We start from the raw sequence: 24,866 nt of genomic DNA on the forward strand, positions 1-24,866 counted from the left end.
CAAGACATGATGCAGATTAGAGAAATAAGAGAGGATCTGAAGGAAATTGTCCTTATACCAAAAGACACTACAGATAAGATAAAATTAAACAAGAAAATCAAGAACAAAAACACTCACAAGAAACTCAACACAGACATTTTCAGCACCAGAAAGGGCACAAACGCATGAAAAAGTACTGGGAGGGACCACAAGGCACTAACAGTCCCATAGAAGAGACTTGGATAATGGATTGGCTAAAGTGATCCCATGCGGTCATAAAAGATAATAGTATTAATATATAAAATACTTTACAAGGAACATAAATTGTTATACAATATCTTTATTGTTTTCTTTTCTTTGGGTTTAAAAATTCCTTGTATGTAGTTAAGATTGTACAAGTTTAACGTTATTGTTAAATCAACCTTTTTTTTTTTTTTTTGTTATCCTTTCATATAAAAAATATTTTGTAAACAATTGTATGAATTAGATGTGAATTTCCTTAATTTAAGGGGTCACTTGTAAATTAATAAAATTGACTGTACTTTGAAAATTGTGTTATACATTTTTAAGAATATTTTCCATTTAAATCTTGTTGCTCTTCTAATTCCTTTTACCCAGTTTTCTATTAGGCAGGCTGCATCAAAAACAATTTTCATGTAATTTTATATTTCAATAACTCTTCCTGTAAACATCAATAAAAATCCTCCTATGTCCTCTATTACATTGTGTGTACAGCTATTAATGTTTTCACTGGTTTTTTCTACAGCATTAGGACATCTCATTTTTTTATTTCATATAATCTGTTAGCTACTGTTGTATTTTTCATCGTCATTTCATGCTCATTGCAACTTAGTATTTCTTGTTAAATTCTTTCATTTAGATTTCCCATTCCAATAATTTGCCTAACTATGTCAGTTCTCATTCTGTCTTTCTTTGTCTATCATTTGAGGCTTTCAATTTTTGTTTAATCTTTGTTGGCTGTGTGTGTGTGTCTGCATCAAACAGTTAAACTAAAATTATGCCAATTTTCAAACTCATTCTTCCAAATATCTCTACCTCCCTCACTGGATGTTTGGAACTTCGTACTAAATTCATCTCCTCTGCGTCTGTCTTGAGAATAATTCTTAACATTTTTAATTACCTTTTGAATCATAATTATGGTATTGTTTTTCCTCTGTTCATTCTTTTCCAGTTTTTTCAAATTCCACATTTCAGATATTAACTAACTGGAGACTTAACGGTTTCTGTCCTGTAAAGCTCACTCATAGGGGGTTTCTTTTATGTTTACCTTGTTTGAATTATTAATGATGTAATTCCTACAATATAATGACAAACAAGATAATTTTTATATTTGTATTTTTTTTTTTAGTTTCCAGATGTAGCAGCAACTGTTATTCCAGTTTTAATGGAATTCCTTTCGGATACAAATGAAATGGCAGCATCTGATGTTCTTATATTTGTTCGTGAAGCAATACAAAAATTTGAACCACTCCGTTCACAAATAATTGAGGTATATATTATGTAATTTAACTGAAAATGTTTTTAATTAGTATAAATTATACTAATTAAAAACATTTTATTATATAAATTTTTTTGTGTGACTAATTATTTTATTTCTCATTATTTTATCTTGCATTAGATAGCTTTACTTAATTTTTTTAAATATCACAAATGTTGCTGTTTTTAGGTCATTAGTATTTTTCTTTATCTCCTTCCTTATTCATGATAAAGGTGTAACAATAATTTTTCATTATATAAATTAATGAATAATTATTTAATTAGTCTGTAATCAGCATCTAAAATATAAATGTAATTAGAATTTTATTATAAGAACAAAAAAGGTATTGAAAATTTGTATTGTTTATTTTCATATTATACCTGCAGTTACCAAGCCGTTTTATCAGTTTTTTCATTATTGTATTTTGTTATATCAATGTTTTAATTAATGTATTGGAGATCATTTTGTTCTCTAATACCTCTAAAAATATTTACTTTCATCTTTTGAAGGTACTGCAAATGTAGAGATACCATTAATAATTAGTTACCACAATCAAATCAGATTTATACACCTTTTAAAGCATAAAGGTATAACAGTAATGTTTCATAATATAAATTAATGAATAATTATTTAACTAGCCTATAAACACCATTTAAAATATAAATATAAATTGAATTTTATTATAAGAACAAATGGTATTAAAAAGTTTTATTATCTATTTTCACAATGATAAAATGGATTATTTCTGTTATATACTACTTGAAAATATGTAGAAAAATATGCAGTTTAATTTTTCTTTTGTGGAAGTACACTCTGGTAATTAGTAATTGATGCTTATAACAAATGAGAAAGAGAAAATATGAGGTGGATGTATGATTAATATGCTTAGCACTAGTGATGTGTCAGAAGATATCAAACAGTTTGACTACACTGTTGTTTCTCACAAAAAAACTTAACTGATTTTTCCACTTCGGTACAAACTGTTTTTTCCTGGGAAATACTGCATAGCAAACGCATGGAATTACCAGAGTTGTCAGCTCACTCTAATGAAAAGTTAGAGTTAAGGTATGAAAAACAGGTAAAGTGAATTAACTGTTTTCCCCTTTTGCTGAGAACAGATCATTTAACCAGTGAACTGTTTTATCAATATTAAATACATTGTGGGCTAACTTTGCTAAGATTAAACAGTTTCAAAACCAAATAAATCTTGTGTGAAAATACTGTAATAATAAACTGCAGAATAAGTCATAAAACTGTTAAATCTTGTGATAAAATGTTAAATGATATTTGCCGGCACAACCGAAACTACCTGGAACCAATGTGTTGAGAAAAATATTAAAATGAAACTGTAATTTTTAAATGCAAAAAACAAGCAGTTTAGCAATCTGATAGAAAAAATTAATCTTGTATATTAACAGATTAATAATTCAGCCTGTTTTTTCCCAAAATTTTTAGAAACAGTTGCTTTTTTTTAACGAACAGTTCATTTTTGTTTGTTTAGAGGAAATAACAGAAATGCCCATCTCTACTTAAGCACTATTACAAACTACTCTCTTGTACATCTACATCGACATCCACTATTTAAGTGCACATATTTTGTTCTGAACTTAACTTGTTGAAAAAAAATCATTACATCAGAAGAATCTTTTTCTCTAAAATTTATTTTTATCATTTTTTAAATTATAAAAATTAAAGTTTTGAGTTATATTTTTTTGTAATATTTAGCATCTGTTGTACCTAATATTAAAATTGATCATTATTTTTAAGATTTATTTATACTTATAAAAATTTGTAAAATATTTAATTATAAGGGGCATTCATGTCAACCCAGAACTATTAATTTTTAATACATGTAGAACATACTTATCATAGTAAGAAATACTTTTATTTCCTGATGTAATCTCCTGCTACATTTATACATTTATCCCTGCGTTTCACTAATGCCTGGATACCCGCAGCGTAGAAAGATTCATTATTATGTCAAAATCAGACTGCTTCACCTCATCATTGCTGTTAAAATGCTAGCCTTCCAGAAACAACCTCAAGGGCCCGAACAGGTGAAAATCGCCTGGTGGTGAGGTCTGGACTGTGGCGATGGGGGGCAATAACTTCCAACCAATATTGTGTAGCATGAATGTCATGTGGTAGGGTGTATGCAGTCGTGCATTATGTGTAGAAACAGAACGCCTTTAATGATTGCACCAGGCCATTTTTTCTTGAGAGCAACTTCAGATGGCCATGAATGATTTTCTTTACAGTTCCCATAGGCGCATTTATTGGTTCTGCAATTTGCTGATAAGTTATTTATAGATTATTAATGATCAGTTCTTCCACTTGCTGAATGTTCATGGGAATGACTGCAGTAGGCTCTAAACCACTTGAACTGGATTCGTCACTTGCTTATGTGTGGCCTTCTTTAAAATGTTTTCACCATTCAAATGTTTTACTGCAACTAAGTCTCATAATGTACTGTATAAGGAGTCGCAAATAAATTTTACCAGGTTTTACACCTTCATTCACTAGAACATTTTTACAATGGGCTGTTCCGTAATTTCTATTCACTGCATTGGACGCCATGTTCTTTATGACTGACTGTTGTTGTTTAACATTGCTTCACGCCAGTGCATCATGTGGTAACAGCTGACACTTGTACCTTATGTGTACAACCAGCAGAATGTGCAGGAATCTCCATTTACACTCCAGTATAACAAAAGTCCCAGATTGACGTGAACGCCCCTCATAAGTTTCTTCTTCTTTCATTATGGTTTACTTAATGACCACATAATATTTCATTACCATCTCATTGCTGTTTCCTTATTTTTCAGTACTCTTACATCTTTTGCTATGTGTTTTTTTTTCTTTTTCTCAGACCACTTTGTTTCTGTTTCTCTTATACATCTTTTTCTTTTTACTACACATATTAATTATGTTTGTTAATTACTTTTACTTTTCTTTTTTTTTTTTTTAATTTCCATTCACTAGGATTGTTTGTCATTAATGTAATCAGAACGTAGTAACTTTACGTACTATGACAACTGGTTTATTAAACTTGGCTTTACTGTTGAAAATCTTTTTTAAAATTCATTTTCCCAGGTTTTTTCCACATATAATGAAAGTATCAGGTAGAAAGAGATAAAGTTCACTGTTTTACTTAGAATCTATTTATTTCTTGTGTTTTTAATGAGTGCCATAGTTCCCCTTCCATTTAGATTACATTACTTAAGTCAGAACATAAAATATTAACAGAAGAGGTAGCCCTGTGATCGATGCTTGATATTGCTGTTAAAAAATAATCGTGACAGATTTATTGGTATTGACACATTCAAACTGATAGAATGAAAATGTAATATTGCCTCTCATTGGCATTAATGAGAAGTAAATTATTGTGGTAGAAAATGTTATTAGTGGCACTCAGGTGAAATTTGTTACGTGATAATTACTTATCATTGACCGGGCATAAAAATAGGTTTTTTACGTTTGATATAAAGTAGTTTAATAAAAAATGATTCATTAAATACGTTAATAAATTTTTTATTTTGTTTTTATTTAGTGTCTTCTAGATGCTTTTCCCACAATTAAATCGGTTAAAGTACACAGAGCAGCTTTATGGATACTTGGTGAGTATACAACTACACCGGATGATGTACAGTCTGTTATGAATCAGATTAGACAAGCTCTCGGAGAGGTAATTTTATGGAATTATTAATTTAATTTTAGTTTATAAACTTAAACTGTTATCATATGAAACCGTGCAGAAGATTTAAATATGAATTCAGCATGTATGAATAATATCTTAGTAATTGAGACCGAGTCATCTGTCATTCTCATATGCACATCCAATTATTATTTTATGCATATATGTAAGCTGTCACTTGTCTGACACAGTAGCATGCCAATGATAAGTAATTAAAAATTTTGTTGTCTTTGTTATTGATGTTTAATAACGATAACATCATTCGTAATGCTCCCCACCATTATTCAGTCCAGCGAAAGAAAGTATTTGTATCTATATTTTCATGTTACTCTCTGTGGTATGATAAAGTTTTTTAGTTCACTTTTATAACAGTTTTATTCAGTGTTATTTTCATTAATTGTAATTTACCCTATGTTTTTGTGCCAATTGGGTTTTAACAATAAGTGAAACATAACCTGGCAAAACCCTTAAGTAGCTCCAAAAAAAATAATCAGCAACATATATATACTCTAAAGAAAATAATCCTGAAACTGCAGTCAGAGACACTGCTCAGAAAGCATCTACGGCAGGAGGTGTTAGTGAAAGAATTTTAATATAACAAAAAACACAAAATTGGTGCTAAACATGTTAGCACTAAAAAGACTCAAAAGCATGTGAAAACAATTTTAAAAATGATTGGAACAATTTTATTAAGACTGGTATCAGAAAAAATTAATTTTATTTTAATAATGAGCTTTAAGACCGAACAAAATATTAAATGCCGTGCACACCAGTCACAGTTCTTGTTTCATGCCCAGGAAAAATAATTTTTTATTGATTGAACATGAAGATAATACTTTATACCGTAGGGGATATTTAAAAGGAATGTAGCAACCTTGTGAAGAGGTTAAGACAATTTATTATATAGATGAAACTTGGGTTAATGCAGGGCATGTATGGGAAAAGATATGGTTGGATAAGAAATAGAGAGTAAAAGTTGCTTTTATGAAAGTTTTGTCAAGTGGAGTGAAAACCCCGGCTGGAAAAAGTAAATGATTAATAGGAAATGAAAGCGGGTATTTAAACAGTTTATAAGCATTTGAATCTAGATATTCCCAAAAGCATCATGATGAAAATTTTATGCAATGGTTTAAAAAAAATTGTTGCTGAAGGATCCATCATATTAATGGATAATATTCCATACCATTGCCTGAAAACTGAAAAAAATTCCAAACACTTAGACCGAAAATCGGAAATTGCTGAATGGTTGAAATCAAAGAAAGTCTTGTACACCAAAAACATGTTAAAGTAGAACTTTTTTTAAAAATAGTAAAATCAGTTATAAAAACGTATTCATTAAAAAGTAGATGAAATTGTAAAATCAAAAAATTATATCATTTTGGATCTTCCTCCATATCGTTGCAATTTTAATCTGATAGAATTGATATGGGCACAAGTCAAAGGATACATTGGGAGAAATAACACAACATTTTAAGTTAAATGATGTAAAAAATTTATTGATGAAAGGTATTAATAGAGTAGATGTAAGTACTTGGAAAAATTGTTTTCAACATGTTATTAAAGAATAACATGTGAAAAATTTGGGTAAGTATAACATTAAAGAAAGTATGGAAAGCAGATAGTTTATATGAAAATATTAATGAAGATATTGTGATAAATTTGTACACACAGCAGCGTAAAAGGTATTGAAGAAATAAATTGAGATAACAAATATCTTTTTCGGTTTTACTTGAAGAAATTATTTTAACATAGCGGTAATATACTTTCTCAAAAATTTTTATTTTTAAGATAAATATATCATCACAGTTTTTTAATTTTTGTATCACAAGTTACTTTTACATCATTTTTATGTTACATGTAAAGAGAAGTATTTTTTCTCAGATTAATTGCGCTAAATTAAATTAAAATCATCGAACTGTTTTGTTTTGGTTTGATGCAAGGTTTTGTGAGAGTTTACTATACTTTCCTCTTTGCTTGAAGATTAATGTAACATTAGTTAATTATTATTATTATTAGTAATAATTAGTTATTTTTTTTTACTACCCCTTCTCTTTGATCTTTTCCTGCTAGGTGTCTTTTGCTGTTATTTTCTTAACTGGTCTGTTTAGAAAGCTACAAAAGTGTCTAAATGTATATTAGTTGCTGTTTAACTCCTGCTAGATTGTTGTTAAATTTTTGAAGACCTAAGGATCACATCCTTAGTTTTTATAATTTATTGGAATAATTAAAGGCAATAAAGAAGCATATATAGAATGGGTGTATTAAAAAAAATGCCAATTGATACGTTACAGATTTACAGTTTATTATTTATATAGTTCTGTGTTTATCTTAAATATTAATTATTGTATTAAAATTTTTATAATTTAGATACCAATTGTTGAAGATGAATTGAAAAAAGCAAACAGTGATAAAACGGAAGACAGTGATGCCATTATGGGAACAGGGACTGTTGCTAAATTGGTTACAAGTGATGGAACATATGCTACACAATCTGCATTTAATACAACTTTGTAAGAATTTAATTTATTGTAATAATTTTTTTTTATGTGTTCATTTATAACTAAAAAAAAGTTCAAAACGTAACAACATATTTCAAATCTGCCCAACATGAATTGTTGTTTGAGGTTTCTCAACTAAATGTTATGGTTTGGATATGTGAATCTTCTTGTGTCAAATAACTGATCTCGGTAAAAGTTTATCAGTTCAGAATGATAACATGTCAAATTGATTGTGCCCTTGTTAGTTTATTTCTCATGAAGAGTTTTGTTCTTTACTTTTTCAGATCATGTAGCTTTGGAACTGGTTATGTACGGCGTCAGTTTTAAAACGCTGTTACAAAATCATTTTATATGTCATCTAAGTCTGTTATTTTGTTTTATATTCACAAAGGAATCAGTTTTATTACACAATTTGAACGACGTTTATACGATGTAAAATGTTTTATTTAGACTAGAAAGAATATGACCATTTTTTTCTCAGAAATGTGCTTGTGTGTGTGTGTGTGTGTGCATGTGTGTGTGTGTGACTTATGTATTATAATTGCAGATTACAGATTTATTTATTATTTACAAAAATAGCTTATCTTACTAGCAACATATTGATGTATTGAAACACATAATAAATTATGATATACGGCACACAAAAAAAAAGGAATTTGTGGTCATAAATACGTCACTTTTACTTGAGGTCTATAAATATCTTTTCTGACAAATGATATGTGTAAACATGTAACACATATAGATTCATAATGAGTTAGAGTATACATTAAAAAGGTTTTTATTGTCAATCTGAATAGCCTTTTGAGTGGTGGGAATTTTTATAAAACGTAGTTTTCGGAATCTACTTTCATTTATACTATCATATGTTACTAATCTGTGAATTATGACACGGGTTTTTCATCATATTTTGCCCAATTTTCAACCGATTTGCTTGAAAGTATTATTTTTAAAATCGGCAAACTATGTTTCATAAACTCAAAGCAAAAAAAAAAAATTTCACTAATAAAAAACGCGGTAGAAATGCGCAAAACAATTCTGCAATTAAATTATCATAATTTTTGTACCGTTTCAATTTTTTTGTTGTTACAGGCATAAAAAATATCCAATCGTAATGGTTTTTTTTTTGTCAGAATCTGTTAAATCTCTTTAATATAGTGTAATTTTTTGAAATTTTTTTCACAAGAGGGTACCATAAGACTATGAAGGGATGCAATCAGATACCAACATATTTTCGCGGAGTGCTAATCAACCGCAGATCATTGTGATGGGAAAAGGTTAAGAGGCAAAACTGTAAAACTTCATGAAGTTTGCAAACTTAGAGACCAGATTGACAATATGAACGAACATTCATCACTGTAAAAGTTTCGGTAATTACATATCATCTGGATTAAAACTACTATAAACGGTTACATGGGTTACTTGCACCGTAGCTGCTACATGTAGATTAATTACTTCTGGACAATATTAGCTGGCAAATGAATATTATTATATTGATTATTGTGTTTCATAATTATCTCTGAGCATTATTTGGATTTTAATTGTTGATCATTAGGTTTAATTTCCAAAATTATTTAATTGATCTTTACTTGTAGGGTTCAAGTTCCTAATGAGTGTAGTTCAAGATGAGTTTACTTGGCAGTAGTTTAACTGGAAGCACTGACCTTAACCTCACTTAGTAAATGTAATCTCACTTGAATGAAAATATAATCCGATAGGAGATTGATCTGCTAAAAAAATACATTTTCTATAACTTCAAACTTTTTTTACAGTAAATAAAAAAGTATTGTCATTAAAATTTTATATAAAATATACAGTTTTATTTAGATTACTGGTGACAGATTGGTTAATATATCTATGGAATGAAAATAACTTGGTCCAAATGCAAGCAATGTGTCTTAGATTGACGTGTAAATAAAACTAAATTTTTTTAACATTATTTCTGATTATTTTCTATGGTTAGTGAAATATATTATGCACATTTCCATTAATGGGCTTCTGGATTTAATTTGTGTTTGATAATATGATGTAAATTAAAAAAACTTCCAAAATAATTTGTACTTTACTTTCTCTAAAAAAAATTCTACATTCAGTGAGGTGATTTCCGTACCAGTGATTGGTATTTTGTTTATGGATCATAAAAAAAGTCTTGTCCCCTGCAACTGTATTGTTCACAAAGATTTTGTCCTGACCAGCCCAGCCATAGTGATATCATTTATGTTTATTTTTTATCTACTGAGAATATTTCTAGAACTACTCTATGTGGTGTTGATCAACATGATGCATTTTGAGATTATTATGGAGAATGCTGTATTAATTTATTAATATTATCACACTGATTCATCAGTATTTATTCATAAATCACTTTAAACATACTCTATGTTTTTGTCTTTTTTCCCAGTAGAAGTTTGCTCCCTATAAATATCATTATCGGCATTAATATAACCCTCTTGAAAATATTTACATTGTTTGTATTCGTTTTCTCATAACGTTTCACTGTATGCATTTTCATACATTATCTCTTTTGAATGCAATTTTTGAAGAAAATAAAGTATCAGAAATTTTTTATAGTTTAATAATAGAAATTTTGAGCTGAGGTGGTATCACTTGCACATTACAGAGAAAAGATAGAACTACTATACTGTGCATATTAATTGGGAGAAGCTATTTTTTTCTCAAAATTGTTATATGATTGCTAGTTATGTCTGAAAGTTTCCAAGTGATCTTATATACAAATTTCCACCTTGATTTAATAATAGTCTTATTTTAAAGAAAGATTAATGATCTTTGAAATTTCCAAAGTTTTCTCTTTGATTTTATTAGTATTTTGAAAAACAATAAAAGTTTTTTCCTTTTGGTTGTTATGAAGTCTGATAACCTCTTTAAAGTTAGAAAATGTATTAAATAATTGAAATAGTTTTATTTATATTTATTTTTTATAGTGTATCAAAAAAGAATGAAAACCGACCACCTTTGCGCAGTTACTTAATGGAAGGTGATTTCTTTATCGGAGCAGCACTAGGTACAACATTAGCAAAATTAGCCTTACGTTATAGTAATTTGTTACATGATACTGTAAGACAGAATCAGTTTACATCGGAAGCTATGTTAATTATTACTTCTATCTTAAATTTAGGAAGATCTGGTAAGATTTTTTCATTACACTATTTTGTTATTCTTGATTTTTCATTAACTAATTATTTTATTTATACACTTGTCTGTAGTTGAACTTGTTTTATTAACTCATTGACAATCATTTTATGCCGTTGACTTTTATCCCAGCTGCATGTAAAGACATTGGCAGAAAATACACATTCCCTTCAAGTAAAAGATAGTAAAGAAAAAAGTGAAACAATAAAACTTTAGCAAACATTGCTTGTGAATATTTGTTGATGTTATGAATTTATTTAAAAATCATTCTGTAAATAATGGGTTTTTTGTTTTACATGCAGTTATATAGTAAGTGACTAAGAAAGCAAAGCAGCTTTGTTGTGCTATGGGTCATCCAGAAAGTAAGAACCGTTTGCACATCACATGCGCACAGCTTCACTCACAGCAGTGGGTCTAGGCCAGTTGGTCTCAATTTCAATTATTGCCAAATTATTGCAATTATATTCTGCCACTGCTATAAGAATTTTTGTAGCTATACTGTGGCATAGAGTAATTTTGCTTGTGTTTATAATGATTAAAAAAATTGAGAATTTCTCCAACTGCGAGGTATGATCATTTATTCATTTTTTTAATACATAAATTGTCCTGTGGAAATTCATCTTCAAATTTCTGCATATATGATAATGTAATGAATGAAGGAAACATAGGTCGGTCTGGTCTTTTGACTTGTGGAGTGAGTTTCTTCATGACAATGCATGTCGATGTACGGCAAAAAAAACTTGTGAAATTTCCTAAGGTTTTGGATGGGTTGTTTTTTATCATTTGCTATACAGTCCAGATCTTACTCCAAGCGATTTCTAACTTTTTACAAAATTGAAAGACTTTCTTGATAGGAACCACAATGAAAATGACAATGTCAAGACAACTGTTCATGAGTAGCATAATGGATTGGTGGCAGATTTCTTTGATGACGGTATACAAAAACTTATACCATGATTTAACAAATGCTTGTACGTAGGAGGTGGTTATGTGGAAAATTAGCTGAAAAATGTAAATGATGATGCATATATTAACCCTTTTAGTGCTAACCATTTTTATGGTTACTTTACAAAAATTACAGGGGGGTTGTTTTTATATGAAATACATATTTAAACAATAATAATCATATCTTGAGTTAATTTTAAGATTTAACTTTCAGCTGTATGTTAATTTATTCTGAGTAGACCAAAGAATACACATATTTTGCTGAACGCATCTATTTTCAAAGAAAAATTTATAAGAAATGAAAAATATTCTACTTAGGGAAAAGTTGGTTTTTTTTTTACCATTTTCAGTCCCTTCAGAGTGGTAAAAAAAAATATTTAGTGTCAAGTAGCCCACTAGAAAGAAAAATACGTATTTTTAAAAAAAATTTTAAATCCTAATTGAAACACTTGATTAACGGTCTGAAGCGCAGAGATTTTGGAAATGTTCTAAAATTCATATGAATGCACTATTTAATTGAGTTCTATTGCCCTGTCTTACCTCTGAATAAATGATATATTGTCCATAAAAAAATTACGATAAAAAACAAAACGCACAGTTAAAATAAACAGAACACAAATGACAGCACGACTAAACAAACAAGCAAGGCTGCCAACACAATAGATTAGCCAACATGGGATTTAATTATGTTTTATTTAACTAAACTGCGTATATATGCTTGTGAAATTAGATTTATCTTTTACAAAAAAAATATTTTTTACAACATAAGGCTGTATTTCTAAAGTCAGTTTGTATTTTTAATGTAAAAAAGAAGAGCATTTTTGAAATGTCGTTCAAACAGACACTCAATTTTCACAAAATTTACAGACTTCCATTTGATTGGATGTTGGTACTAAGGATTAAAGTTAAAATAAATATATTAAATTTGTTATTAAACTAAAACAAATTTTGCTTTCTGGACGACCCTAATACATTGGTATAAGTGCATTTGGCACTGTTTTGATGTTATTCCAAGAATATTGTTAATTATCAAACAAAATTAAACAGTATCATTTGCTATCAAATTAATAAAATATTTATTAAGCATAATCTAAAGTAGTATTGTTTATTCTCTTCGCTAAACTTGACAATTACGTCACTAGTTTTCAGTATGTTCTAACATGTCGAAAACTTATTACTTCAATTTTAAATTATAATATGTGTTTGAAAAGATTTGTTTATAAATTTAAGATTTATTTTACTTGAAGTTTTTATATAAAAAATACAGAATGAAGGAAGAAATTAATAGACACAAATCCTTAAAATTTGTGAAGAATATATTTCTATAGATTGGTATTCCTACATTTATTTTTATCATGCTTTCACCATTTTTAATTTAATTTTTTTTTAGCTTAGTACTTGGAAATCTCGTACTGTATAATTATATTAAAACATGTATTATTTATAATTATAGGACAAAAGATTGTGGTAAGATGAAATGACAAGTCTCCTGAAAGTGATAGTGTCAGCCATGTGTATTAGATTATGTTGCTTACTCATAAAGGATAAATACGATTATTAATTTTTTTATTTTTATTTTAACACATTTTTAAAATTCTTTTGTTTTATTTTTAGGATTACCAGAAAAAGCTATTACAAATGATGATCAAGATAGGTTATTCCTTTGTTTGAGAGTATTGTCCGAACAGGTACCAGAAGTAACAAAAATCTTTACACAAAATTGCAGACAGGCATTATCTGCTATGTTAACGGCTAAAGCTGAAGAAGATGCTTCATCTCAAAAGGTATGAATTGTTATTATTTAATTTTTATAGCACTTACTTCACATTCAAGACTGTTGCAATCTAAGAAAAGATCATTTCCTTACATGATTTTGTGTGTTTAAAGTCATTCACGATGTTTCTTAATTATCATTTGCCAACTGCACCAGGCACAGGCATATATTTTCTTCCTATCCCCAGTGGTTTATACACATTTAATAACTATAATGTTCATATTAATACAGTCAAACTTTTATCAAATATTAATTCTCTTGTATAAAATGTATAAGTTGGATAATTCTTTCAATATTCATCCTTCGTATAAAAATTCCCTTATGCCTGCACTAGTGATAAGATCCAAAAACTATTATGAATAGTAGGAAACTATATATAGGATTATATAGGCTGTTTTTACATTTGAGGGCGGTTCAGAAAGTAACCTAACCTCTGTTTGGCTACAAATAAAAAACCTGTGTAGATTAAAATATGTTATACATAATTAAAACTGCAGCTTTTAACTATTTTTCAAGATAGTCACCATTTAAATTCAAACATTTGTCATAGAATTCACTAATTTACAAATACCTTCACAAAATTCATGTGCTTGGATATATAGTCACCCTTTCATGGCATTTTGAAGTTCATCGTCGTCATCAAAGTGTTGTGATGCAAGCCATTTCTTCGTGTGAGTGAAAAGATGAAAATCACTTGGCGCCAAATCCAGGTTGTAAGGGGATGATCAAAAATGTTCCAATGTGGAATTGATGCAGAAGTTATTGTTGAGTGTTCAAACACTATGAAGATGACCATTGTCATGCAAAAAACAATACCAGATGATAGCATAGTGTGGCATTTATTCTGAATGCCTTGCCAAAGTTTCACAGTAGACTGCTGCAGTAATCGTCATACCACGTTCTATAAAATCGACTAGAAATTCCTTGGTATCCCAAAAAACTTCCTCAACCTTGTCAACCTTCCTCGTTGATAACATTTGGTAGGCTTACTTTGGCTTGCATGGACAACTGGTATGGTCCTGGGCCATCAATTCCTGTTACATTTCGTCTTTCATGTAGGCCATGCAAGTTTCATCCCCACCCACAATTCTCTTCAATAAGCTTCCTTCTACATCATAGCGTGAAAGGAAGTCTAAGACAGAGCCCATTCATTTGATTCAATGGAGCTATGTGAGTGTTTTTGTAATCCAGCGAGAACAGAACTTCTGGTAGCCTAATTTACCGGTGGCAGTCTCATACAAAATCGTACGAGAAATTGTTTGGAAAGTTTAGAGATGGTGAATCTTCTGTTTTCATGCACTTTTTTGACAATTTCACTTATAAGATCATTATTCACAAAAGAAGAAGGCCTACTACTCTTCTCTTCTTCATGGATGTTTGTCTTTCCAATGCTGCACCACACCATCATTCATTACGTTTGGGCCATACAGAATTATCTGCTGCCGCAACATTTTGCACCAAAAGAAATCTTACGAGAGAATGCACCTTGTATTTTATGGAATTTTATATTGCAGTGCTCATATTTTTAGATTATAACAAGTGAACAAGCTAAAGTATGTGGCTCATACTGACAAGCTGGAAGCGCACTGATTCAGAGAATACACTGATGTGTCAATGACAGCGCCACTAACACTACCACTAGCAACAAAGATTACTTTCCGAACTGCCCTTGTATATATCTGTAATAAAGTTTAATTGATAAATTAAAATCAGCTAAATAATACAAGATTATTTAACATCAAATTACAATAATAATGTAATTTTGTCAATTTATTATTTTTTTTACAGACTTACCAACATATTTAAACAATTTATTATTAATTAAGTGATTTATTTTGTTTTGTTACCTAACATTGTTTTACCGTTATAATTTAATTGTATCAAAAGAATTTTCCTATATATTTGGAAATAAATAATTAAAGTTACCATTCAATGAAATAATCACTTATCATAAAATATTAAAAGCACTTTGCACTGATTTATTATTAAATTTTTTTCCAAATGTAAAATTAATAAACTACGTTAAAAATAAAATGTTAAGAGATTTTTTACATTGCCACTGTTGTCTGTACTAGTTCCTTTCTTATGGCTTCAGCTTTAAGCAGTTTATAATTTTCAAACGTACTGTTTGGTGGTTCATACTTGTGATTGGTTTAATGACTGCTGTGTGACCTCGGATGTATATTTTATAAATTTATTACATTATAAAAGAAAGAAAAAGATATTCAGTAAAAGAAGTATCTAACGATACTAATAAAGGTTTTTAATTTTTTTTCTACACAGTATCTATTGTTGATTGAAAAATGTATATTTTTATTAATTTAGGCTAAGGAGAAACCAGGTCACAAAGTACAAGCCGATGATCCGATATCATTTTTACAATTGTCTGCGTTGAGAGGTTCTGAATTTGGTGCGGCAGAGAATGTTTTTGAATTGAGTCTTAATCAAGCAGTTATTGGAGGTGGTAGCGGTACGTCTGGTGCTCCACCACCATTGGCGTCGACCAAACTTAATAAAGTTACACAACTTACTGGTTTCTCTGATCCAGTTTACGCTGAAGCTTACGTTCATGTTAATCAATATGACATTGTACTCGATGTTCTTATTGTTAACCAAACAGGTAATCACTGTATTTTATTAAATTATTTTATTTAGAAATTCTTTCATAAAAGATTTGCTAGTGAACAGTTTTTTTAATGCCATAAATTAAATTAGATTTTTTAATTAAACTTTGAAATCATTTCTAGTTTGTTTATTACTATCTATTGCTTTAGATGTTAAATTATATGGGATCGCTAAAAAAATATCGAATTTTTGAAGATACAAAAAAATGTTTTCAGATCACCATCTGAACCCATAAATGTAATATTTATATTTAATAAATAAAGATTTTAACTCATATTTTATGAATGTTTTATTGATGTGTAATCTTTACTAAAAAGAATAGTCACTTATTCTTTAAAAATAACTACATCACAACTGTATTGTTTTTGTGTAACTCGACACAATACTTCGACTTATGAGAAAGGGCTCATTATGCTTTCGTTGCCATTTTTAATAAATTATCAAACTGCTTGAAAAATCTTTCCGCCGATTAGATATAATAAAAAGATTTTTTTTTTTTTACAGATAGTATTACTTATTCCATAAAAGAATTAAAAAAATGATTTTTCTCGTTTTTGAATGTGTTCATAAATATTTGCTCAAAATAATTTTCAATATCACTTTTTGGATTGTTAATTACTTTATGGTAATATTTTCTTTACATTTAATGTATTTACCTTAACAGTATTTCATGTGTTTGTATTTAAATAATAGGAACTTTAAATGCATCTGTTTAATTTATTTTTATACTTATAATCTTATAATGACATGATGCATAATATATCTTGCTGCCCAGAATAAAATATTTATAAACCAGAAAAGATGATGTTTATTCATATTGCTACAATTGTGTCTTCAAACGTACAAATTATGATTTGAGAATGTGGATAATTTCTTTTAGGTGCTCAGCCAACCATCTTGTTCAGTAGGGTTAAATGAAGTTAGCATTCAATACTTTTTTTTTGGAGCTGTTTGTTGTGACCATACAGTTTTGATCTATTTTCACATTCCTTCTCTTAGTCTACAATCAGAAGAAACATGCTGGGCTACAGTTTAAGTAGGTTGTTTTTTTCACCAATGATAATTAATGAAGTTGAGGGTTTTTTTTATCATAGTTATCCCTCTTGTAGCCAATTCAACTGCTACAATATTGTGTACTAGATCTCTCTGTGAGGATATCCATTATATTACATTATAGTTATTTTTTTTTAACTACCTAAAAAATTATATATGATAACTGGTGAATAATATGAATTTGTTAATTTTTATGTTGTTATTATCATAACTTTTTCATAAGTTTAATTCTTTTCAGTTGTATATACTTCATTACCATAAACATAAAGTTATATAGGTGATCCTAATGAGTAACAAGTATTCCATACCAAGCTTATTTGAGAAGGTGATGAACAAAGCGGTCACCTATCGCTTATTCATTAAGCTAAATCAATTATTTCACATGAGAATGCTGAGTTTCCAAAGTATAGGTTATAGTAAGCCCTTTATTCCTTTCACGATAGAAATTTCTGTGCAGTGTACATACATCATTACTGTCAGATGAAACAACGAATTCAATTAATTAATTAATTCTTCATTAATTCTTCTTATATCTTCGTGCTTTAATTGCATTTTACAGTCATGAAAATGACAGGGACAAAAGCGTAAAGTGGCAGATTTCCTAGATTATTGTTTACATGCTGCATAAAACACAAATATATCTGATGTGTGCTTACATTCAGTCATCTAAACTCTGCAATTATTCTAGGTAGTGTTGTTTACTGTTATGTTTTTATTTTCTCTTCTAGGTAGCACTATAGCTGTAGAAGGGAAAGTATTGCAATCAGTTCAATTTTGGTATATACAGTTTTTACTGGATCTTGACATTTTGACTCTTAAGGAACCCAAAAAAGAAATACCAAATTGAAATATTCCGATATTTATGTGGTGTGTTCGGTGTTGGCCAATAAATCACCTTTTTTCACCGGAACTACCGTTTCAATTTTTACCAAATTGGTCAGATTACTTCTATATATGGAACATTGATGCCATTAAATGTTCAACTTAAAAGGTTAAGGGGGTGAGGCTGTAGAGCAAGGTCACACTCAATATCTCTAGGTTTTGCCTAATTAATATCATATTTTTCTTAGATACATTTGTTTAACGATTAAAAAATATCAATATTTGCAAAAAAATGTTTTTTGCACAATCGCACACCACACCAAAATGCTCTAAACTAAGGCTAAGTGTGCAAACTGCATCAATAGTACTCCCTGTCACCACAAGAAGCGCTAATGTCACAGTCTGCCATCTTGGAATTTCCTTTTTGCCATGTGGGAAATTCCCCCTCCCATGGCCCTTTTGGACCAGGAAATTTAAAATTCCACAGGGTTGCCAACCAAATTATTTTTTACGTTCTAAATATTATTTTTTAATTTTATTTATTTAATATTTCAAAGGTTGGTAGTACTGACGGTATTGTAATCATCTGCAATGTTGTGACATCACAGATGAGCGATAGAATTAAGTAAATAAATAATAATAATAATAATAATAATAAAATAATAATAGCAAAAAAGTAAGTCTGGCTGGGTCTCAAACTTGATCGTCTGGTTTAATTGGTACGTTAAGCCTTGCGGCTGTAGCAGTTTGCTGATCTTACACGCAAAATTTGTTCTATGCAAGTCATGAAATTACATTAGTTTAGTTACTGCCGACTGACACCACTAGTACTGTCCGTCCCACCCATGCGAATTTGATATAGTATGTATGCATGCTTTAGTAGTCATTGAATTAAATAAACAAAAAAATAAAATGATAAATATTTTAATTTAAATTGTGTGTGTAAGACATGCATCAAACAACCTGCAGTTGTAGGACTTTCCCAGAACGCAACTAAAAAGCCATATTATGGGACAGTCCTAAGCTGACAACACAAGTTGTTGTCTACATCAAGTTAAAATCATTTTCTTGTGTTTTTGTTAAGAAATTATGAAAAATTTCTGGCTCAAAATCAGATTTTTGATTTTTGGATTAAGAGTTGTTTGTTCTACCAAGATGATTTGGTTGTGATGTTTATCTCAGAAGTCTATATGTTTTATAAGTGAAAAAAAAAATTGTTAATGTTTCATAATCTGTATGTTTATTATTTATTTACAGTGATTTTTTTATTTCAGGTGATACATTACAAAACTGTACACTTGAGTTGGCAACATTAGGTGATCTAAAATTAGTTGAAAAGCCACAGCCATGTGTTTTAGCTCCACATGATTTTTGCAATATAAAAGCTAACGTTAAAGTTGCATCAACTGAAAACGGAATTATATTTGGTAATATTGGTGAGTATATTATTTTTCAACTTTATTTTATTAATTGTCAGGGATAATTATTCAGAATTGTTTAATATATTATTCACTTATCCTGTGATTTTTACATTTTTTAATAAAGTGTTTTGTTTTATTTTTTTACTGGTAGTGTATGATGTAAGTGGTGCAGCATCAGATCGCAATGTTGTTGTTTTAAATGACATTCATATTGACATAATGGATTACATTGTACCAGCATCATGTACTGACACAGAATTTCGTCAGATGTGGGCTGAATTTGAATGGGAAAATAAGGTAAGATTACCTTAAATAAGGTAGATATTATTTGATTATATTACACTGTTTTGTTAATTAGAATAGTATTTTTTTTTATTGATGTAGCTAAGGTTTATTTTTCAAAACATTAAGAAAATTCTGTATAAACGGAATCTTGGAAACAGAATTATGTTTCCCTAAAAAAATCTGAAAATATTAATTTAAAAACAAGATGTTTTATTCATAATTTTGAACAAAATATTTTTCTATTGTTCACTTTACATTGCTTTGTTTGTATGAGTTCTTAATTTGGTGTGTACTCAAATTTTTATAAAAAAATTAATTTTAACTGGTGAGTTCATTCCCTTAAAACATGTACATAGATAGTATGATTTTAAGAATTATTTGTTTATAGCTGCAGTGACATAAAACGAATATTTATAAGTAAAAAGAAAAAAGTTCAAAGAAAGTATAAATATTACGTGAATTGTCTCCTAACAATAAAAGAAATTGCAATAGGATTAATTTAATTGGAATCTAAAACCTGGGATTAACCTGTTACTGAAAAATAATTTTTTTATTAGCTAATAAATATTTCTGTCAACTTATGTTTCAAAAACACTCAAGCTTCCCTTAAGAACACCTTGACTCATCCTTATTACAGTAATACACAAAACATAGGCCAGGTTTTAAAACATAGGCCAACATAAAACTAGGCCAGGTTTCTTATAAATCTAAGATACCTGTGAAAGTACTAAACATGGAATGAAGAAAGAAAGAAATCGGTAAGAAAAAATTAATTTTATGGATGAGTGTTTGTTGTAGTTTACATCAAACTGGTGGAGGTGCAGTTATACAGTTATGGAACATGCAAATAAAAAATTAAGTATAATGAGTTTACTTGAGTTAGTTCATTGATGACATGAACTGAATCATCTCATGAACAGTATGCGATTTTCTTGAAAATATCTCATGTTTAATAACCCCCCAAAAGAAGAAATCCATTGAGGCAAGATCAGGAGATCTTGACGGCTTTTCAATTGATCCTCATCAACCCATCCATGTCCTGGGAAATTCTTGGTTGAGCAAGTTGCACATGCTTAAGGCAGCATGGTGGGCAGAAGCCCTGTCTTGCTGAAAGAACTACTCAATATATTTTTATCATATATGTAGTATAATAATATTCAGAATGTTAAGATATGTTTGTTCGTTTATACAGTTGCAATGAGAATGACAGGTCTGACAATTTGTTTTCATGAAAAACCTGTAACCTCCAGTTCAATACAATTGTCATGAGAGAGAATTATTGTTGAATAAGACTCAGTTGTGTCTATTAATGGCATTTGAGAGTTTAAAGTTTGCCTCGTTGGACCAAAAAAATTTTTGAATAGTTCTATATCACCTTGCTTTAACATTTAACCTTACAGAATTGGAAACAACAGTCCAGATCATTCTCTAATAATCCGTGCATTAATCTTGGCCAATACATTTCCATATCCAATTGTATCGGACGATTTGTTCAATGCACAACTCACTAGACTTTTTTTTCAGGCTTTGAATAAATACCTGATTAATTATTATTTTAGTCTAAGGAGTGTTAAAAGTGACCAGGCCACTCTCGCATATTACAGATGGATCCTGTCCAATCAAATTTATCAGATATTCTATAAATGGTTAGCTTAAATCACCTATGTCCCAATGCGGCCCAGTTGTTCCTTTTCCTTTCTTTTTCCAATTTAGCCTCCGGTAACTACCGTTCAGATAATACTCTTCAGATGATATGTATGAGTGTAAATGAAGTGTAGTCTTGTACAGTCTCAGTTTGACCATTCCTGAGATGTGTGGTTGATTGAAACCCAACCACCAAAGAACACCAGTATCCACGATCTAGTATTCCTTTTTTTTTAAATAAGTTGTTTTTGATTTTACGTAGATACTTTTTTATGCTTTAAAAATCTAATAAAAATTCTAGTATATTTTATACAAGTAATTGAACATCTATGTGTATTGGCTATGAATGCTTAAAGGCCTAATAGAGTTTTCATGAATATTTTTTATATTAAACTATTTGCAACATTCATAGATTACTCTTATAGTGTTAAGTTTTACTTTTCTGTCTGTGTAGCAGATGTAGCTATATAGAAGGGTAAGTGTGGTGATTAGTTAAGATTGGGGATATCCGGTTTTCACCAGATCTTGACGAAGTGACCTCTAGGGACTCCAGAAAACCAAAAAATGCCATTGAAATTTCCACAACATAATGTATGTATGTATGTCTGTTGGTGTGTAAATCGCCTGAACTACTTGACCGATTTTCACCAAGCTTGGCTATAATATTTCTATAATAGGGGCATTGATGCTATTAAATTTTCAACTCAAAAGATCAAGGGGGTTACAGGTGGTATGAATGATGAAATTGACTCAGATTTTGCATAATTAAGGTTTTTTTTTGTGAGTAAACAACTTTAGTAAAAATAAATTTTTGCTAAAATTCACACCCACCCCTAAAAATGGCTTTAATTTTGAAGAGTTGTAGAAGGCAGTATGAGGGGTGATTTTCATTACATTTTTTTTTAAATATTTTTTTGAACAATTATAAAAAAATAAATATCTTTGTGTATAACATTTTTTTGGTAAATTGCACCTCCACTCCAAAAAATGGTAATAATTTTGAAACGTAGAAGGCAGTACAGTGAGTCTTTTTCATTGCAGTTTTTTCTAATAGCATCTTGTTGGGTCCACAAATTTGTTCCCCATCAAAGCGGGGGTCTTAATCCAACCACAATCCTCCCTACACACCCCCACATCCCACTTAGCAGCCAGATTGCTGCTTTAGTCATCTGCTCTGTTGTGATGTCACAGGTGAGTGGTAGAATCAAATAAATGAATAATATTTAAAGTGGCCGCTAGTACGTCCATACATGTGCAAATGAAATACGACATGCCCGCATACTTTAGTTAGAATCATTGAATTTAATAAACAAAAAATATTCTATTTAAATAAATGATAAATATTTTTAATTAAGTTGTGTGCGTGTAAGCCGTGCATCAGAAAAAATCCGCATGATGGAAAAGTCCTATCACTGTGTTGTCAGTTTTTTTAACTTATGACACACTAAAGATACACTATAAAAGATTTTTTTTTTTTTTAAATAATGTGATTTAAAAATAATAAAACATGCTTTAAATAAAAATGATAAACAAAATATAAATAAATTTAGTTAGATTTGGGGAATTTGATAGAACACCTTTATAGAGTATTATATTAAAAAATAAAAACTTTTTCATTTTTGAAAACTATTATTTTAATACACTGAAAACTATATAATAAAATTATAATAGGCGACCGGCCCTTTATACCTCTTGTCTATGCGGTATGCGGCTAACTTGTATTTTATTGGCCTGGTAACAATTTTGGGTTGGATATAGCCATAGTCTTTTCAGAATTCTCTGTCTTCCAGTACTCTTTTAAAGTCCTTTTGTTAGTTAAATTATAATTGCAGAAAAAACCATTAAACTCACTGTTACAAACAACATAAAAAATGTAAATGATATGGAATATATTATTTGAAATAATGGACAGCTGACAGAGTTATTCCTTGATAAGTTAACTAAAGTAATATAAATATATATTTACATACTAATTCATGAATACCCTTCCTAAATGTGAACATTTCCCTTCACGGGTATATGTACCCCATCAGGTATATATATACGTTGGTTGTATATTTCCTGATATATATATACACACACACACACACACACATACACCTGTGGTGTGGGTGGGCAGATAAACAGCTAGTTGTATTCTTTTTTTTTTTTTTTACTTGTATATGTATGTAAAATGTTAATTTTTATCAAAATGGATCATCAGTATATATTAATTTAATTGTTCTGGATTAGAATAGTTTAATTTAATATGTAACGTATTATCTCTGTGTTATTCCGTTAATAATTACTTTTTCAGGTTTCTGTTAATACAAACCTGACCGACCTTCGTGCATACTTACAACATTTAGTGAGCAGTACAAATATGAAATGTTTAACACCAGAGAAAGCTTTATCAGGACAATGTGGTTTTATGGCTGCAAATATGTACGCTAGATCGATTTTTGGTGAAGATGCTTTAGCTAATCTTAGCATCGAAAAACCATTCAATAAGCCTGAGGCACCTGTCACTGGTCATATACGTATTCGAGCTAAGAGTCAGGTACGTTTAATTTTTAAAAATTATTTTTATTTTATTTTCAGTTAGAATAATTCTCTTGATTACTTCAGTCTTTAATTTGAAATCATAAACGAATAATTAAAATAATTTGAATGGAAAATAAGTAGGATTTTATTTAACCATCTCTGAATTTTTGGAAAATATTCTTCTTTCTTAAAATTTACTATTAATTAATTTGTAAATATCCCAAACTTATACGTATACATTACCGATGAAAAAAGAAACATTTTTTTTTTGCTACTTTTTTCTCTCTACATTCTCTTGAGAAATGTACAACTGCTATTGATGTGAAACCTCTTTAAAATCACACCGAAACATACAGGTGCCAGAAGTGAAATTAGTAGCATAAAAAAAGATCTATATTGTCCTACCTTAATAACTTCCTAACTATTAATCTCAGAGATGTAAATGCAGTATCATTTTATAACTTTACATGGTCAGCTCGCTAATAACGACTTTGAGTTTGGCACTGGTGAGCAGGTTGACAGGGAGGGGCACAGTGCAGATCGGCCAAAACTGGCACTCTTGTTCATTTCCATTCAACATAGCTCATGACATAGACATGATAGCACGTGATTCGTGTGCTTGTGTTAAGAGTTTGTTGAGATAAATCGATTTAAGTAATAATAAGTGTATTTTGGACAATATTTATATGTAAAAAATTAAAGTAAACATGTTAAAAAGTATAAAAATTCAATATGTCAGCCTCAGCCAAAAGCTAGGCGGAAAGATAAATTACACAAATCCTTGGAAAGTGGAGGTTATGGCCATGCACAGGTACCCCAGTACCAATGCAGATCAAGCAAGACTGTTTCGGGAGCATCACAAAGCTGGCGTGGTGCACTCAGTGAACAACACAGATGGCACGAGCACCCCTCTGCTACTTATGCCTTATGTCTCTTACTTCTCATATCATAACCAGTG

The 24,866-nt window shown here is 29.7% G+C and overlaps 1 protein-coding gene across 1 annotated transcript in view; it reads left to right on the forward strand.

Moving 5' to 3' along the window:
- The window catches only part of betaCOP (coatomer subunit beta), a 44,850-nt gene that overhangs the window by 16,237 nt on the left and 3,747 nt on the right, over nt 1-24,866 (forward strand). The window contains exons 9-17 of the mRNA XM_075378095.1: nt 1,349-1,489; nt 5,028-5,162; nt 7,539-7,681; nt 10,609-10,811; nt 13,376-13,545; nt 15,861-16,155; nt 19,310-19,471; nt 19,608-19,753; nt 23,682-23,924. Of these exons, the coding sequence (XP_075234210.1) occupies nt 1,349-1,489; nt 5,028-5,162; nt 7,539-7,681; nt 10,609-10,811; nt 13,376-13,545; nt 15,861-16,155; nt 19,310-19,471; nt 19,608-19,753; nt 23,682-23,924 (1,638 nt within the window). The remainder of the gene's footprint in view (nt 1-1,348; nt 1,490-5,027; nt 5,163-7,538; nt 7,682-10,608; nt 10,812-13,375; nt 13,546-15,860; nt 16,156-19,309; nt 19,472-19,607; nt 19,754-23,681; nt 23,925-24,866) is intronic.

The sequence above is a fragment of the Lycorma delicatula genome, chromosome 11 (assembly GCF_047948215.1).
Source record: "Lycorma delicatula isolate Av1 chromosome 11, ASM4794821v1, whole genome shotgun sequence".
In the NCBI taxonomy this organism is placed as follows: domain Eukaryota; kingdom Metazoa; phylum Arthropoda; class Insecta; order Hemiptera; family Fulgoridae; genus Lycorma; species Lycorma delicatula.